Below are 17,391 nucleotides of genomic sequence, written 5' to 3'. Positions count from 1 at the left end.
GGTGAGTGGGCCCCACACCGGTTCCCCCTGACCCCCTCCTCAATTGGGGGGGGGGGGGGGGGCAGTCACAAAGGCCGAGGAAATGAAACTCAATTTCCTCGTCATGCAAATGATCCGCTTATCAAACTGCTTACTAACCTCCCCCGGCTGAGCAAGAGGGGGGCATTTTATTGCCTTGTTGTCAACCGCCATAAACCCCCTTCCCCCTGGTCTTCTTGTTCTCCCGGCCCCTTCTAGGCTGTGAGCCCGCTGTTGGGTAGGAACCATCTCTATATGTTGCCAACTTGGACTTCCCAAGCGCTTAGTACAGTGCTCTGCACACAGGAAGCGCTCAGTAAATCCGACTCAATGCCTGAACCCGGATGGATCGGAGCTCAGTGGGCCTTTGGATAGCCTAATAATAATAATGGCATTTACCAAGAGAAGCAGCGTGGCTCAGTGGAAAGAGCCTGGGCTTTGGAGTCGGGGGTCATGGGTTCAAATCCCGGCTCCACCAATTGTCAGCTGGGTGACCTTGGGCAAGTCACTTTTAACTTCTCTGGGCCTCAGTGACCTCATCTGTAAAATGGGGATTAAGACTGTGAGCCTTCCGTGGGACAACCTGATCACCTTGTAACTTCCCCAGCGCTTAGAACAGTGCTTTGCACATAGTAAGTGCTTAAAGTGCTCCAACTTGTACTTCCCAAGCGCTTAGTACAGTGCTCTGCACACAGTAAGCGCTCAATAAATACAATTGATTGATTGATTAATAAATGCCATTATTATTAAGCGCTTACTATGCACAAAGCACTGTTCTAAGCACTGGGGAGGTTACAAGGTGATCAGGTTGTCCCACAGGGGGCTCACAGTCAATCAATCAATCAATCGTATTTATTGAGCGCTTACTGTGTGCAGAGCACTGTACTAAGCGCTTGGGAAGTACAAGTTGGCAACATATAGAGACGTCCCTACCCAACAGTGGGCTCACAGTCTAGAATGGGGAGACAGACAACAAAACATATTAACAAAATGAAATAAGTAGAATAAAAATGTACAAGTAAAATAAATAAATAAAATAAATAAATATTCATTCATATTTATTGAGCGCTTACTGTGTGCAGAGCACTGTACTAAGCGCTTGGAAAGTCCAATTGGGCAACAGATAGAGACAATCCCTATGGGCTCACAGTCTAGAAGAGGGGGGAGACAGACAACTAAACAAGTAGACAGGCATCAAGCAGCGTGGCTCAGTGGAAAGAGCCCGGGCTTTGGAGTCGGGGGTCATGGGTTCAAATCCCGGCTCCGCCACTTGTCAGCTGGGTGACTTTGGGCAAGTCACTTCACTTCTCCGTGCCTCAGTTCCCTCAACTGTAAAATGGGGATAAAGACTGTGAGCCCCACATGGGACAACCTGATCACCTTGTATCTCCCCAGCGCTTAGAACAGTGCTTTGCACATAGCAAGCGCTTAACAAATACCATCATTATTATTATTATTATCAATAGAATCAAAATAGATCAAAAGAATTATAGATATATACACATCATTAATAAAATAAATAGAATAATATATATGTACAAATGTTCTAATCTTGGCTCCGCCACTTGCCTACCGGGCAAGCTACTTTTTTTCTTTTTCATGGCATTTATTAAGCGCTTACTATGTGCTCTCTGCCTCAGTTTCCTCAACTGTAAAATGGGGATTTGAAACCTGCACTTCCTCCTACTTTGACTGTGTCCGGCCTGATTCTCTCGTATCCCTCCCAGTGTTTAGCACTGTGCTGGGTACAAAGTAATCACTTCACAAATATTACAGTGTTTGGCACATGCTAAGCAAATAATATGTACAAATGTTCTACTCTTGGCTCCGCTATTTGCCTACTGGGCAAGCTACTTTTTTTCTTTTTCACGGCATTTATTAAGCGCTTACTATGTGCTCTCTGCCTCAGTTTCCTCAACTGTAAAATGGGGATTCGAAACCTGTACTTCCTCCTACTTCGACTATGTCCGGCCTGATTCTCTCCTATCCCTCCCGGCGTTTAGCACTGTGCTGGGTATAAAGTAAGCACTTCACAAATATTACATTATTATTACAGTGTTTGGCACACGCTAAGCAAATAATAAATATGTACAAATGTTCTAATCTTGGCTCCGCCACTTGCCTACTGGGCAAGCTACCTTTCTTCTTTTTCACAACATTTATTAAGCGCTTACTATGTGCTCTGTGCCTCAGTTTCCTCAACTGTAAAATGGGGATTTGAAACCTGCACTTCCTCCTACTTCGACTGTGTCCAGCCTGATTCTTTCGTATCTCTCCCGGCGTTTAGTACAAAGTAAGCACTTCACAAATATTACATTATTATTACAGTGTTTGGCACACGCTAAGCAAATAATAAATATGTACAAATGTTCTAATCTTGGCTCCGCCACTTGCCTACTGGGCAAGCTACTTTTTTTCTTTTTCATGGCATTTATTAAGCGCTTACTATGTGCTCTCTGCCTCAGTTTCCTCAACTGTAAAATGGGGATTTGAAACCTGCACTTCCTCCTACTTTGACTGTGTCCGGCCTGATTCTCTCGTATCCCTCCCGGTGTTTAGCACTGTGCTGGGTACAAAGTAATCACTTCACAAATATTACAGTGTTTGGCACATGCTAAGCAAATAATATGTACAAATGTTCTAATCTTGGCTCCGCCACTTGCCTACTGGGCAAGCTACTTTTTTTCTTTTTCACGGCATTTATTAAGCGCTTACTATGTGCTGTCTGCCTCAGTTTCCTCAACTGTAAAACGGGAATTCGAAACCTGTACTTCCTCCTACTTCGACTGCGTCCGGCCTGATTCTCTCGTATCCCTCCCGGCGTTTAGCACTGTGCTGGGTACAAAGTAAGCACTTCACAAATATTACATTATTATTACAGTGTTTGGCACACGCTAAGCGTTGCACAAAAGCCATTATTCTAATCAATCTTCGAGGATGGTAAGGAGAAAACCCGCAACTATTCAACTCGGTGATCCAGGACGGTCAGTCTAACTTTTCAGAGCGGGGCTGATTTTTCACAGTTCATTTGCTGAATGGCGCATTATAAAAGTCAGAAAGCACCATTAAGAGAATGAGCCCAATTCAGAGGCTTCCACTTCATTGTGGAGGGGTTACTTTATATTGGGTGCCAATTTTATGGTGCTGGCAGGGGGGGACTCTCCACGAGGGGATGTTAAAAACTCCTTGAAATGTTCTCACACACAGGGAAGGAACTTTACTAAAAAAAAAAAAGAAGATAGATAAGGATTTCCAGCTGGCAAATCCCACCCAGAAGGAGAATTTTACAACCTCCTAACCGAGATAAGGCTGCTAAATTTCCCCCCCTTTCACCTCCTCCCCAACTCCTGCCCTATTCACCCATGGAGGGGCTTCTTCAACACCCCTGCCCAGTCCAAACAGCAACCTTGGGGGTTTTCATTTCTGCACAGAATCAATCGATCATATTTATTGGGTGTCTACCGTGTGCTGTGCTAAGTGCTTGGGGGAGTACGATATATAATATAGCAGGTACAGAGAATAATCCAATGACTACAATGCCGATTTGGGAAGAAGCCCAAATCCCAAGTCTTGCGGCACGGGGTTGAACTGCGTAATGTATCCAACGCAAACGCTTAGTACAGTGCCCCGCACGCACACAGCGCTCAATAAATACGATTGACTGGCTGAGGGTTGAGATGACAGGCCTCTGGGGATGGCAATTTAACGCTAAATTTCCTGAGCATCTGTTAGTTCTGAGTCTCTGCAGAGCCTGCTGTTGGGTAGGGATCACCTCTATATATATGCTCAATAAATACGATTGATGATATATGTTCATTCATTCAATCAATCGTATTTATTGAGCGCTCAATAAACAGTGCTTGACACGTAGTAAGCACCTAACAACTACCATCATTATCATTATTGTACTTTCTAAACACTGAGTACACTGCTTTGCATCCGGTGAGTGCTCAATAAACAGTGCTTGGCACATAGTAAGCGCCTAACAACTGCCATCATTATCATTATTGTACTTTCTAAACACTGAGTACACTGCTCTGCATCCGGTGAGCGCTCAATAAACAGTGCTTGGCACGTAGTAAGCACCTAACAACCGCCATCACTATCATTATTGTACTTTCTAAACACTGAGTACACTGCTCTGCATCCGGTGAGCGCTCAATAAACAGTGCTTGGCACGTAGTAAGCACCTAACAACAGCCATCATTATCATTATTGTACTTTCTAAACACTGAGTACACTGCTCTGCATCCGGTGAGCGCTCAATAAACAGTGCTTGGCACGTAGTAAGCACCTAACTGCCATCATTATCATTATTGTACTTTCTAAACACTGAGTACACTGCTCTGCATCCAGTGAGTGCTCAATAAACAGTGCTTGGCACATAGTAAGCACCTAACAACTGCCATCATTATCATTATTGTACTTTCTAAACACTGAGTACACTGCTCTGCATCCAGTGAGTGCTCAATAAACAGTGCTTGGCACATAGTAAGCACCTAACAACTACCATCATTATCATTATTGTACTTTCTAAACACCGAGTACACTGCTCTGCATCCGGTGAGCGCTCAATAAACAGTGCTTGGCATGTAGTAAGCACCTAACAACTTGCCATCACTATCATTATTGTACTTTCTAAACACCGAGTACACTGCTCTGCATCCGGTGAGCGCTCAATAAACAGTGCTTGGCACGTAGTAAGCGCCTAACAACTACCATCATTATCATTATTGTACTTTCTAAACACTGAGTACACTGCTCTGCATCCGGTGAACGCACAATAAACAGTGCTTGGCACGTAGTAAGCACCTAACAACTGCCATCACTATCATTATTGTACTTTCTAAACACTGAGTACACTGCTCTGCATCCGGTGAGCGCTCAATAAACAGTGCTTGGCACATAGTAAGCACCTAACTACCATCACTATCATTACTGTACTTTCTAAACACTGAGTACACTGCTCTGCATCCGGTGAGCGCTCAATAAACAGTGCCTGGCACGTAGTAAGCACCTAACAACCGCCATCATTATCATTATTGTACTTTCTAAACACTGAGTACACTGCTCTGCATCCGGTGAGCGCTCAATAAACAGTGCTTGGCACATAGTAAGCACCTAACAACTACCATCATTACATTATTGTACTTTCTAAACACTGAGTACACTGCTCTGCATCCAGTGAGTGCTCAATAAACAGTGCTTGGCACGTAGTAAGCGCCTAACAACTGCCATCATTATCATTATTGTACTTTCTAAACACCGAGTACACTGCTCTGCATCCGGTGAGCGCTCAATAAACAGCGCTTGGCATGTAGTAAGCGCCTAACAAATACCATCATTATTGTACTTTCTAAACACTGAGTACACTGCTCTGCATCCAGTGAGCGCTCAATAAACAGTGCTTGCCCAATGTTGGGTAGGGACTGTCTCTATATGTTGCCAATTTGTACTTCCCAAGCGCTTCGTACAGTGCTCTGCACATAGTAAGCGCTCAATAAATATGATTGATTGATTGATTGATTGCTTGGCACATCGTAAGTGCTTAACAAATACCATCCTTATCATTATTCGGCTATTATTATTATTATTTTTGAGCGCTGTAAAATCTGCATTTCTTACATAACCGCTCGAAACCCGGACGCTAAGAATAAGCTGGGTAAAAAAAGGAGACGACGGAATCAAATCCTTTCCTTCCGACAACACGAAACAAACGATGCTTCGTTTTTCTTTATTTTAAGACAGGCTCTTCCACGGTTATTTGGGGATGTACCTTGGGCTTGTTGGGGTTATTTTTAAGCAGCCAATCAGCCAGCCAAGTCTACGGGAAAAAAAGAACGCTTTTAGGATTCGATACGTCCGCATTTTCAAACTTCCCTCTCTCCGCTCGGATCGGAGAGCCGTGGTGATGAACTTAATTAGGATTCTTTTTAATTAGGATTATTGATTTTACTTGAACATATCTATTCCGTTTATTTTATTTCGTTAATATGTTTTGTTCCCTGTCTCCCCCTTCTAGACCGTGAGCCCGCTGTTGGGTAGGGACCGTCTCTAGATGTTGCCAACTTGGACTTCCCAAGCGCTTAGTACAGTGCTCTGCGCACAGTCCAAGTTGGCAACATCTAGAGACGGTCCCTACCCAACAGTGGGCTCACAGTCTAGAAGGGGGAGACAGAGAACAAAACCAAACATGTTAACAAAATAAAATAAATAGAATAGATATGTACAAGCAAAATAAATAAAGAAATAAATAGAGTAATAAATATGTACAAACATATATACAGGTGCTGTGGGGAAGGGAAGGAGGTAAGATGGGGATTTGATACCTGTCCTCCCCCCTTCTCTCATTAACTTCTATCATTAACTTCTGTCAATCAATCGTATTTCTTGAGCGCTTACTGTGTGCAGAGCACTGTACTGAGCGCTTGGGAAGTCCAAGTTGGCAACACCTAGAGACGGTCCCTACCCAACAGTGGGCTCACAGCCTAGAAGGGGGAGGACTTCTACCCATCTCAGCGCTTAGGACAGCGTTTGACACCTAGTAAGCGCTTAATGGACTTTTAGACTGTGAGCCCACTGTTGGGTAGGGACTGCCTCTATATGTTGCCAATTTGTACTTCCCAGGCGCTTAGTACAGTGCTCTGCACATAGTAAGCGCTCAATAAATACGATTGACGATGACGATTAAAAAAAAAACAAACGAAGGCACGGGTTTGAAATCCCGTTGCTAAAGTTCGGAGGAAAAAGTGGCTTACGAAGGGGTCTGCCGGCTTGTGTCTACACAGCTCCGTGAGTCCCGTCAGGAGAGTCGGGTTGACGTAAAAATTGAGGTAGTCTCTGGCCGCTGATCCGGTGGAAATGGGCTCCGTGACCGCTGCAGACACAAAGGGGCACGCGCGGGATGGGAGGGGGCAACCCAGCGCTTAGAACAGTGCTTCGCACATAGTAAGCGCTTAACAAACGCCACCGCCACCATCATCATCATCGTCATTTTGTCTCCCCCTTTTAGACTGTGAGCCCGCTGTTGGGTAGGGACCGTCTCTAGATGTTGCCAATTTGGACTTCCCAAGCGTTTAGTACGGTGCTCTGCACATAGTAAGCGCTCAATAAATACGATTGATGATGATGATGATGATTTATTGAGCGCTTACCGTGGGCAGAGCACTGGACTAAGCGCTTGGGAACATTTAGTGATGGTCCCTACCCAACAACGGGCTCGAAGTCTAGAAGGGGGAGACAGACAGACAACAAAACATGTGGATGGGTGTCCAGTCGTCAGAATAAATAGAATAAATAGAAATAGAGCAAGATGCACATCATAACCTCGTCAGAATAAACAGAAATAGAGCTAGATGCACATCATTAACAATCTTATTTACTGAGCGCTTACTGTGTGCAGAGCACTGTACTAAGCGCTTGGGAAGTCCAAGTTGGCAATATATAGAGACAGTCCCTACCCAACAGTGGGCTCACAGTCTAAAAGGAGGAGACAGAGAACAAAACCAAACATACTGACAAAATAAAATAAATAGAATAGATATGTACAAGTAGAATAAATAGAGTAATAAATATGTACAAACATATATACATATATACAGGTGCTGTGGGGAAGGGAAGGAGGTAAGACGGGGGGGATAGAGAGGGGGACGAGGGGGAGAGGAAGGAAGGGGCTCAGTCTGGGAAGGCCTCCCAGACCTTCATCATTATCATCATTATTATCATTATTATTTTGTCTCCCCCCCTTTTTTTTTTTTAATGGTATTTATTAAGCACTTACTATGTGCAAAGCACTGTTCTAAGCGCTGGGGAGGTTACAAGGTGATCAGGTTGTCCCACGGGGGGCTCACAGTTTTAATCCGCATTTTACAGATGAGGTAACTGAGGCACAGAGAAGCTAAGTGACTTGCCCAGAGTCACACAGCTGACAATTGGCAGAGCTGGAGTTTGAACCCATGCCCTCTGACTCCAAAGCCCGGGCTCTTTCCACTGAGCCACGCTGCTTTTAGACTGTAAGCCCACTGTTGGGTAGGGACTGTCTCTATCTGTTGCCAATTTGTACTTCCCAAGCGCTTAGTACAGTGCTCTGCACACAGGAAGCGCTCAATAAATACGATTGACGATGATGATTATCATTATCACCGTTACTCCATCCATCCGCCTGTCCGAGAATCCACGGCAGGCAGCAGAGCGTAAGCGGGAAGAGCACGGGCCTGGGAGCCGGAAGGTCGTGGGTTCTAATCCTGGCTCCGCCCCTGCTCTGCCCGGGGACCTTGGGAAAGTCACTTTTTATAAATGGCATGTATTAAGCGCTTCCTATGTGCTTTGCTTTGCACACGGTAAGCGCTTAATACATGCCATTTATAAAAAGTTCACTCCACTTTGGAGGAGCAGCGGGGCTCAGTGGAAAGAGCCCGGGCTTTGGAGCCCGAGGTCGCGGGTTCGAATTCCGGCTCCACCACGTGTCTGCTGTGTGACCTTGGGCAAGTCGCTTCGCTTCTCTGAGCCTCAATTCCCTCATCTGTAGAATGGGGATTAAGGCTGTGAGCCCCACGTGGGACAACCTGATCACCTTGTATCCCCCCCAACACCCAGTGCTTAGAACAGTGCTTTGCACATAGTAAGCGCTTAACAAATGCCGTCATTATTATTATTATTATTATTATTATTATTGTTATTATTTCTCTGAGCCTCAGTTCCCTCATCTGTAAAATGGGAATTAAGGCTGTGAGCCCCACGTGGGACCATCTGATCACCTTGTATCCCCAACACCCAGTGCTTAGAACAGTGCTTCGCACATAGTAAGCGCTTAACAAACACCGTCATTATTATTATTATTATTATCATTATTATTATTATTTCTCTGAGCCTCAGTTCCCTCATCTGTAAAATGGGAATTAAGGCTGTGAGCCCCACGTGGGACCATCTGATCACCTTGTATCCCCCCCAACACCCAGTGCTTAGAACAGTGCTTTGCACATAGTAAGCACTTAACAAACGCTGTCATTATTATTATTACTTCTCTGAGCCTCAGTTCCCTCATCTGTAAAATGGGAATTAAGGCTGTGAGCCCCATGTGCGACAACCTGATCACCTTGTATCCCCGCCACACCCAGCGCTTAGAACAGTGCTTTGCACATAGTAAGCACTTAACAAACGCCATCATTATTATTATTATTTCTCTGAGCCTCAGTTCCCTCATCTGTAAAAGGGGGATTAAGGCTGTGAGCCCCACGTGGGACAACCTGATCACCTTGTATCCCCCCCCCCAACACCCAGCGCTTAGAACAGTGCTTTGCACATAGTAAGCGCTTAACAAATGCCATCATTATTATTATTATTATTATTATTATTATTCTCTGGGCCTCAAGTGTAAAACGGGGATGGAGGCTGTGATCCCCACGTGGGACAGGAATTGTGTCCAGCCCTATTCGCTTGTAACCATCCCGGAGCTTAGTACAGTGCCCGGCACATAGTAAGCACCTAAAAAATACCACAATTATTATTATTATTATTATAGCTCCTCTTTCTCACCCCTGATTTTGGATGCGTCAGGGTTTTACCCATCAACGCTGCATCCTCCACTGGCCTTTTGGGATGGGCCCCTCTCTAAATGGTTTTAGCCAGTCAATCGTACTTATTGAGTGCTTCCTCTGCGCTGAGCACTGTACTAAGCGCTCGGGAGAGGACAACAGACCCGTTCCCTGCCCACAAAGCTTGGAATCCCATTTTGGGCTAGCGCTGCCGATTGAGAGAAGCAGAGGGACTGGGCGGCAGGAAGACCTGGGTTCTAATCCCGGCTCGGCCGCTTGCTGGTCGTGTGACCTTGGGGAGGTCACGTCCCTGCCCCGTGCTTCAGCTTCTTCATCTGAAAAACAGGGATTAGACCCCTGTTCTTCCTCCCTTTTAGACGGTGAGCCTGTGTTATTGTTAGACTCTCCCAAGCGCTTAGCACAGTGCTCTGCCCACGGCGAGTGCTCGAGGAATATGATCGTGTCATCATCATCATCATCAATCGTATTTATTGAGCGCTTACTGTGTGCAGAGCACTGTACTAAGCGCTTGGGAAGTCCAAGTTGGCAACATCTAGAGACAGTCCCGACCCAACAGTGGGCTCACAGTCTAAAAGGGGGGAGACGGAGAACAAAACCAAACATACTAACAAAATAAAATAAAATAGAATCGATTGTGTCGATTCTAATAATCTGGTACCTTTCTCCCGTGCTTGGCACATAGTAAACGCTTAATAGTACTATTATTATTATTATAATTTAGGTCACGCATGGACACCACAGTGGGAAAACTGGACCAGCTGAGAGCTGCGGGGCAGGTGATGGATGAAGGCAACCTTGAACAGGACATCACAACTGCTCCATCCTTTAATTTGGATCCCGACATCCCAGAACTTTGCCCCGCTGATCGTCATCAATCGTATTTATTGAGCGCTTATTATGTGCAGAGCACTGGACTAAGCGCTTGGGAAGTACAAATTGGCAACATATAGAGACGGTCCCTACCCAACAGCGGGCTCACATGGATTGAGAGGCCAGAACGAGAAGAGCCAAAGATCCCTCTCCTCTCGATCAATCGCTCAGTCACATCCGTCATATCCCAGCTTCGCCACCTGTCTGCTGTGTGACCTTGGCCAAGTCACTTAACTTCTCTGAGCCTCAGTTACCTCATCTGTAAAATGAGGATTAAGATCCACGTGGGACAACCTGATCACCTTGTATCCCCCCGGCGCTTAGAACAGTGCTTTGCATATAGTAAGCGCTTAACAAATACCATCATTATTATTATTATTATCCGTCGAGCACTGCCTGTGTGCGGAGCACTACACTAAGCGCTTGGGAGCGTCCAGTACGCTTAGCTTGACGCCTTCCCTGCCTCCGAGGAACTGACAGTCTACTGGTTACTGGGCTAAGCGCTACGGACAGTCCAACGGAGTCCGCCGATAGGATCCCTGCCCTCGAGGAGCTTATAAAACCCCGCGGTGGAGCCGGCTGCGAATCTCAAGGCGCGGCTACTGGCAAAGCGCTCTTTGCTGAGGGAGCTCACCTTCAGGAAACAGGAACCGGATTTCTTTTTCCGCGGCGGGAAAGGTGTGACTTCCGTGAACGGCATTCCTGAGGTCGTCGGTGCCGTAGATTGCCCGCAGGCTAAGAGCAAACGAGACTCGGCTGTTATCTGACATCTCAAGTTCTTTCCAAACCGCGTCTCAATCGATCGATCGATTGATCCATCCATCAGTGGGATTTACTGCATGCTTACTGTAGGCAGGACACTGTACTAAGCGCTTGGTTAAGTCCAATACAACAGTATAACAGAACTGGTTTCCAGAGTGACTGCACTCTCCCCCTCTTCCTCCTTCCCCTCCCCACAGCACCTGTATATATGTATATATGCTTGTACATATTTATTACTCTATTTTACTTGTACATATCTATTCTATTTATTTTATTTTGTCAGTATGTTTGGTTTTGTTCTCCGCCTCCCCCTTTTAGACTGTGAGCCCACTGTTGGGTAGGGACTGTCTCTATATGTTGCCAACTTGGACTTCCCAAGCGCTTAGTACAGTGCTCTGCACACAGTAAAAGCTCAATAAATACGATTGATTAATTTGTACGTATTTATTATTCTATTTATTTATTTTACTTGTACATATCTATTCTATTTATTTTATTTTGTTAATATGCTTTGTTTTGTTCTCTGTCTCCCCCCTCTAGCCTGTGGGCCCACTGTTGGGTAGGGACCGTCTCTATATGTTGCCAACTTGGACTTCCCAAGCGCTTAGTACAGTGCTCTGCACGCAGTAAGCGCTCAATAAATACGATTGATTGACTGACTGATTGATTGTTCTGGGCAGGGAATGTGTCTATTGTTGTAGCATACTCTCCCCAGTGCTTAGTACAGTGCTCTGCACACAGTAAGCACTCAATAAATATGATTGATTGTTCTGGGCAGAGAATGTGTCTATTGTTGTAGCGTACCCTCCCCAGTGCTTAGTACAGTGCTCTGCACACAGTAAGCGCTCAATAAATACAATTGATTGATTGATTGTTCTGGGCAGGGAATGTGTCTATTGTTGTAGCGTACCCTCCCCAGTGCTTAGTACAGTGCTCTGCACACAGTAAGTGCTGAATGAATGACTACAATGACAACAACAATATAAGCGCTACAATGATAATATCAGAGAAGCAGCATGGCTCAGTGGAAAGAGCCTGGGCTTTGGAGTCAGAGGTCATGGGTTCAAATCCCGGCTCCACCACTTGTCAGCTGTGTGACTTTGGGCAAGTCACTTCACTTCTCTGGGCCTCAGTTCCCTCATCTGGAAAATGGAGATTAAGACTGTGAGCCCCCCAGGGGACAACTCGATCACCTTGTAACCTCCCCAGCGCTTAGAACGGCGCTTTGCACATAGTAAGCGCTTAATAAATGCCATAATTATTATTATTATTATCAATATAACAAAGTTGGTAGACTCGTTCCAGAGAAGAAGCAGCTTCTTAGCTCATTAGAGAAGCAGCGTGGCTCAGTGGAAAGAGCCCGGGCTTTGGAGTCAGGGGTCATGGGTTCAAATCCCGGCTCCGCCACTTGGCAGCTGGGTGACTTTGGGCAAGTCACTTCACTTCTCTGCGCCTCAGCTACCTCAACTGTAAAATGGGGATGAAGACTGTGAGCCCCCTCGTGGGACAGCCTGATCACCTTGTAACCTCCCCAGCGCTTAGAACGGTGCTTTGCACATAGTAAGCGCTTAATAAATGCCATCATTATTATTATTATTATTCCCTGCTCACAACGAAATTACGGCCTACAAGGGAAGTCGAGTCTCTGCGGTGTAACACAACCCGCCTCAAACGACGTCCTCTGGTCTGTAAACCCTCGGTGGAACCGGACTGCAGCCCATCTGGTCATCGTGTGCTAACCCCAGCGTTTAGCAGAGTGCTTGGCCCTCGGGAAGTGTTTAATCAGTGCCAGAAAGGGCAAAGGGGGGGGATCCTTGGGGAAATTACCTGCCAGGGTGGGTCTCCTTAGCTCTGAAGCTGTCCCGGGGGCCCATCAGCTCTTTCCAGTAGGAGATGGCCTTGTCCCTGGCCAAAATCATAGCCACGAGCGGCCCGGAACTCATGTACGCTGTGAGGTTGGGGAAAAACATCTTCCCGTAGAGTTCCGCGTAAAAGTTGCTGCACTGCTCTGGGCTGAGCTGCAGTTTTCTTCTCTGGGAAGAGATTAGAGATCAAAAACAACAACCACCACCAAAAAAAAAACTGGATTGCAGGCAGGCTTGCAACGGGTTATTTTCTTTTTTTAAAAAGTAGTCAAGAATGGAGGTTCCGCCCCGCTTCAGCGAGATCAACAAATCTATAAATACGATTGATGATGATGAATCTAGCGATGGTATTTACTGAGTGACTGCGGGCAGGGCGTTTAGGAAAGCAAAACAGAGATACGGTGGGTGGAGTTACAAGAGAGATACAGCTGAGTTGCTAGAGGGAGAATTAATCAGGGAAAGGCTCCTGGAGGAGGCGGCGTTTCGGAAGGGCTTTGAATCCATCAATCGTATTTGTTGAGCGCTTACTGTGTGCAGAGCACTATGCTGAGCGCTTGGGAGGTAAAAGTTGGCAACATATAGAGGCGGTCCCTACCCAACAGCGGGCTCACAGGCTAGAAGACAGGGAAGGCTGAGGACTGGCCCCGTTCGAACGGGGAGGGAGTTCCACGCGGGAAGGAAGGCATGAGTGAGTGAGAAGTAATAATAATAATAATAATAATAGCATTTATTATTATTATTATTATTTATTATTATTATCCCCTTTTAGACTGTGAGCCCAATGTTGGGTAGGGACTGTCTCTATATGTTGCCAATTTGTACTTCCCAAGCGCTTAGTACAGTGCTCTGCACACAGTAAGCGCTCAATAAATATGATTGATTGATTGATTTATTAAGCGCTTACTATGGGCAATGCACTGTTCTAAGCGCTTAATAAATGCCATTATCATCATTATTATTATTATTATTAGAAGAGCATTGTGGGCAGCGTACATGTCTTACAGCTTATTGAGCACACAGTAAGTGCTCAATAAATACAACTGAATGAATGAATGGGGAGGTTACAAGGTGATCAGGTTGCCCCATGGGGGGGGGGGGGGGGGGGGCTCACAGTCTTCATCCCCATTTTGCAGATGAGGGCACTGAGGCACAGAGAAGTGACTTGCCCAAAGTCACACAGCTGATAATTGGTGGAGCCGGGATTTGAACCCATGACCTCTGACTCCAAAGCCCGGGCTCTTTCCAATGAGCCACGCTGCTTCTCTAAGGAGCATGGCCTAGTGAATAAAGCACATGCTGGGAGTCGAAAGGACCTGGGTTCTAATTCTACCTCAGTCATTTGTCTGCTATGTGACCCTGGGCAAGTCACTTCATTTTTCTGGGCCTCAGTTCCCTCGTCTGTAAAATGGGAATTAAGACTGTGAGCCCCAAGTGGAACACTGACTGCCTAATTAGTTGTTATGGGTTCAAACCCTGGCTCCCCCACTTGTCAGCTGTGTGACTTTGGGCAAGTCACTTAACTTCTCTGGGCCTCAGTTCCCTCATCTGTAAAATGGGGATGAAGACTGTGAGCCCCCCAAGGGACAACCTGATCACCTCGTAACCTCCCCAGCGCTTAGAACAGTGCTTTGCACATAGTAACCGCTTAATAAATGCCATTATTATTATTATTATTATTATTATTATTATTATTATTATTATTACCACCCCAGGGCTTAGTACAGCCCCAGGGCTGTAGTGAACACTTAACAAATACCATTTAAAAAAAAGAAAAGTAAAGAAGGTCAGCCCCAGGAAGCCTGAAACTGAGGCTCTGATTGATTGCCTCTCAGAACACTATCTCAGCAATGGACATTTACGAAAATAAATTCCTGCTAGGAGCATCCAATCTCTATTTTTGTTATTTTTCCAATCCACAAAATAGCATTCATTCAATCGTATTTATTGAGCACTTACTGTGTGCAGAGCACTGTACTAAGCGCTTGGGAAGTACAAGTTAGCAATTCTATTCACCAAACATCCAAGGAGATGACTACCTAGAATATTAAATCCTACCTAAAGACCAAACATAGGTGCAGGTACGTGAAATAAATTTGTCGTTTATTTATTCGGTTTCATGAGAAAACATCCCAGAGGATTGGGATGGATTTACCTGAATAATGGTGAATCCAGATCTGAGAATTATATCTTCGATCTCTTCTTCTTTGTCCACAGCATCGGGTTTGATCATGGCCAGAGTTCTTTCCACATAAATCTGAGGGGGCGGCATTAAGCTCTCCATTTTGTCCTTTTTGGTAAAATAAAATCGTTCTTAATTTTAAAGTGTGGGTAAACCGACATGAAGCCCCAAAAGGCGAGGGGAACCATCCAAGAAGGAAATAAAGTTGGAAGTACAAACTTTCCAATTAACCTACGGAAATTGAATCTGCAAAATGCTCGGATTTTAAGCAGGCCTTTCTGAGGTTTCGTTACTCCTGAATGCTTTATGGTAAACCGCCTTATTAAACGTGAAATCAAAAATGCCACTTTTTATTTCACCATTTTAACCGGCTTGCTAAAATCACCTTTGACTTTCCAAGCACTTAGGAATAATAATAATAATAATAATGGCTCTTGTTAAGCACTTATGTGCAAAGCACTGTTCAAAGCGCTGGGGGGATACAAGGTGATCAGGTTGTCCCACAGGGGGCTCACAGTCTTCATCCCCATTTTACAGATGAGGGAACTGAGGCTCAGAGAAGTTAAGTGACTGGCCCAAGGTCACGCAGCAGACGTTTGGGAGCCGGGATTCGAACCCATGACCTTCTCACTCCCAGCCAGGCAATGCTCTAGCCACTAAGCCATGCTGCTTCTCAATTGATGTCCGTCTCCCCGCATCTAGACTGTGAGCTTGCTGTGGGCAGGGAATGTCGCTGTTTATTGTTGCATTGTACTTTCCCAAGCGCTTAGTACAGCTTTGCACACAGTAAGTGCTCCATAAATACGATAGAATTAATATTCAATTATTACTACTACTACTACTACTAATGGCATTTAAGTGCTTACTATGTGCCAAGCACTGTTCTAAGCACTCAGGTGTTAACCTTAGAGAAGCACCGTGGCTCAGTGGAAGGAGCATGGGCTTTGGAGTCAGAGATCATGGGTTCAAATCCCGGCTCCGCCACTTGTCAGCTGTGTGACTTTGGGCAAGTCACTTAACTTCTCTGGGCCTCAGTTACCTCATCTGGAAAATGGGGATTAAGACTGTGAGCCCCCCGTGGGACAACCTGATCACCTTGCAACCTCCTCGGTGCTTAGAACAGTGCTTTGCACATAGTATGCGCTTAATAAATGCCATTATTATTATTATATTGTATCTATCACCGGACTTAGAGCAGTGTTTGGCACATAGTAAGCGCTTAACAAATACCATCATTATTATTATTATACAAGGTGATCAGGTTGTCACCTATGTCACCTGTGATATGTTGCCAACTTGTACTTCCCAAGCGCTTAGTCCAGTGCTCTGCGCAGAGTAAGCGCTCAATAAATACGATTGAAGGAATGAATGAATCAGGTTGTCCCACGTGGGTCTCACAGTCTTAATCGCCTTTTTCCAGATGAGGTCACTGAGGCCCAGAGATGTGAAGTGACTTGCCTAAGGTCACAGAGCGGACAAGTGGCGGGGCCGGGATCAGAACTTATTATTATTATTAATAATATTATTATTATATTATTATTATTATGTGGCAACTTTCCAAGCGCTTAGTACAGTGTTCTGCACACAGTAAGCGCTCAGTAAATACGACTGAATGAATGAATGAACTGTGGCTAAGTGCCTAGGCCGCAATGCCTTCTGGGAGCAGGCCCTCCAGCCCGCCCCGACGGGGTCAGGTGTCAGCCCCATTGCGCCTGCGCAGTGCCGCCGCCTCGCAATGCCATCCTCACTGCGCCTGCGCAGTGCCGCCGCCTCTCCGGGGCATCCCCACTGCGCCTGCGCAGTGCGGCCGCCTCTCCGAGGCCATTCCCACTGCGCCTGCGCAGTGCGGCCGCCTCGCCGAGGGCATCCCCACTGCGCCTGCGCAGTGCCGCCACCTCCGCCTCCTCGGGCATGGCGGGGTGGAAAAGAAGGGGAAAAGGCAGATCACACCCCACAGGGGGGATTCCCCCATCCCGCAGCCGCTCCCGGAGGTGAAGGGGTCGGAGGCGACGAACGTGGCCACCCTCCTCCCGACTTTCGGGCCGAGACTCACCTCAGAGCCGGCGGTTCCCTACTTCCGGCGACCCCGGTTGCTAGGAGACGGCGTCCAGCCGCGGCTGCCGCCGAGGACTACGGCGGCGGA

At 46.1% G+C, this 17,391-nt stretch overlaps 1 protein-coding gene across 2 annotated transcripts; it reads right to left on the bottom strand.

Moving 5' to 3' along the window:
- Positions 1-5,716: 5,716 nt before the first annotated feature.
- Positions 5,717-17,337, bottom strand: NME5 (NME/NM23 family member 5). 2 transcript variants are annotated; one of them, XM_038771433.1, is made up of 6 exons: positions 17,302-17,337; positions 15,222-15,356; positions 13,032-13,237; positions 11,077-11,177; positions 6,777-6,895; positions 5,717-5,842 (listed from the first exon to the last, which is right to left on the bottom strand). In XM_038771433.1, exons 2-6 carry the CDS (start codon positions 15,348-15,350, stop codon positions 5,753-5,755), a joined length of 645 nt encoding a protein of 214 aa, XP_038627361.1. In that variant the 5' UTR covers positions 15,351-15,356; positions 17,302-17,337; the 3' UTR covers positions 5,717-5,752. The 2 variants fall into 2 exon arrangements, with proteins under 2 accessions (XP_038627361.1, XP_038627362.1); XM_038771434.1 differs by lacking the exon at positions 17,302-17,337 and adding an exon at positions 16,527-16,554.
- Between the last annotated feature and the right edge of the window lie 54 nt (positions 17,338-17,391).

The sequence above is a fragment of the Tachyglossus aculeatus genome, chromosome X2 (assembly GCF_015852505.1).
Source record: "Tachyglossus aculeatus isolate mTacAcu1 chromosome X2, mTacAcu1.pri, whole genome shotgun sequence".
In the NCBI taxonomy this organism is placed as follows: Eukaryota; Metazoa; Chordata; class Mammalia; order Monotremata; family Tachyglossidae; genus Tachyglossus; species Tachyglossus aculeatus.
Note: the sequence above shows the minus strand (reverse complement) of the source record. Positions and strands in the feature narration are given on the sequence as shown.

Bases quoted from the DNA above. Each gene is read 5' to 3' on its own strand.
- NME5 (XM_038771433.1), bottom strand. From the start codon at position 15,350: ATGGAGAGCTTAATGCCGCCCCCTCAGATTTATGTGGAAAGAACTCTG. The intron at 13,238-15,221 runs GTAAATCCATCC...ATCTCTTCCCAG, and splicing joins CTGGATTCACCATTATTCAG to AGAAGAAAACTGCAGCTCAG. The intron at 6,896-11,076 runs GTGAGCTCCCTC...TTGTGTCTGCAG, and splicing joins CCGGTTCCTGTTTCCTGAAG to CGGTCACGGAGCCCATTTCC.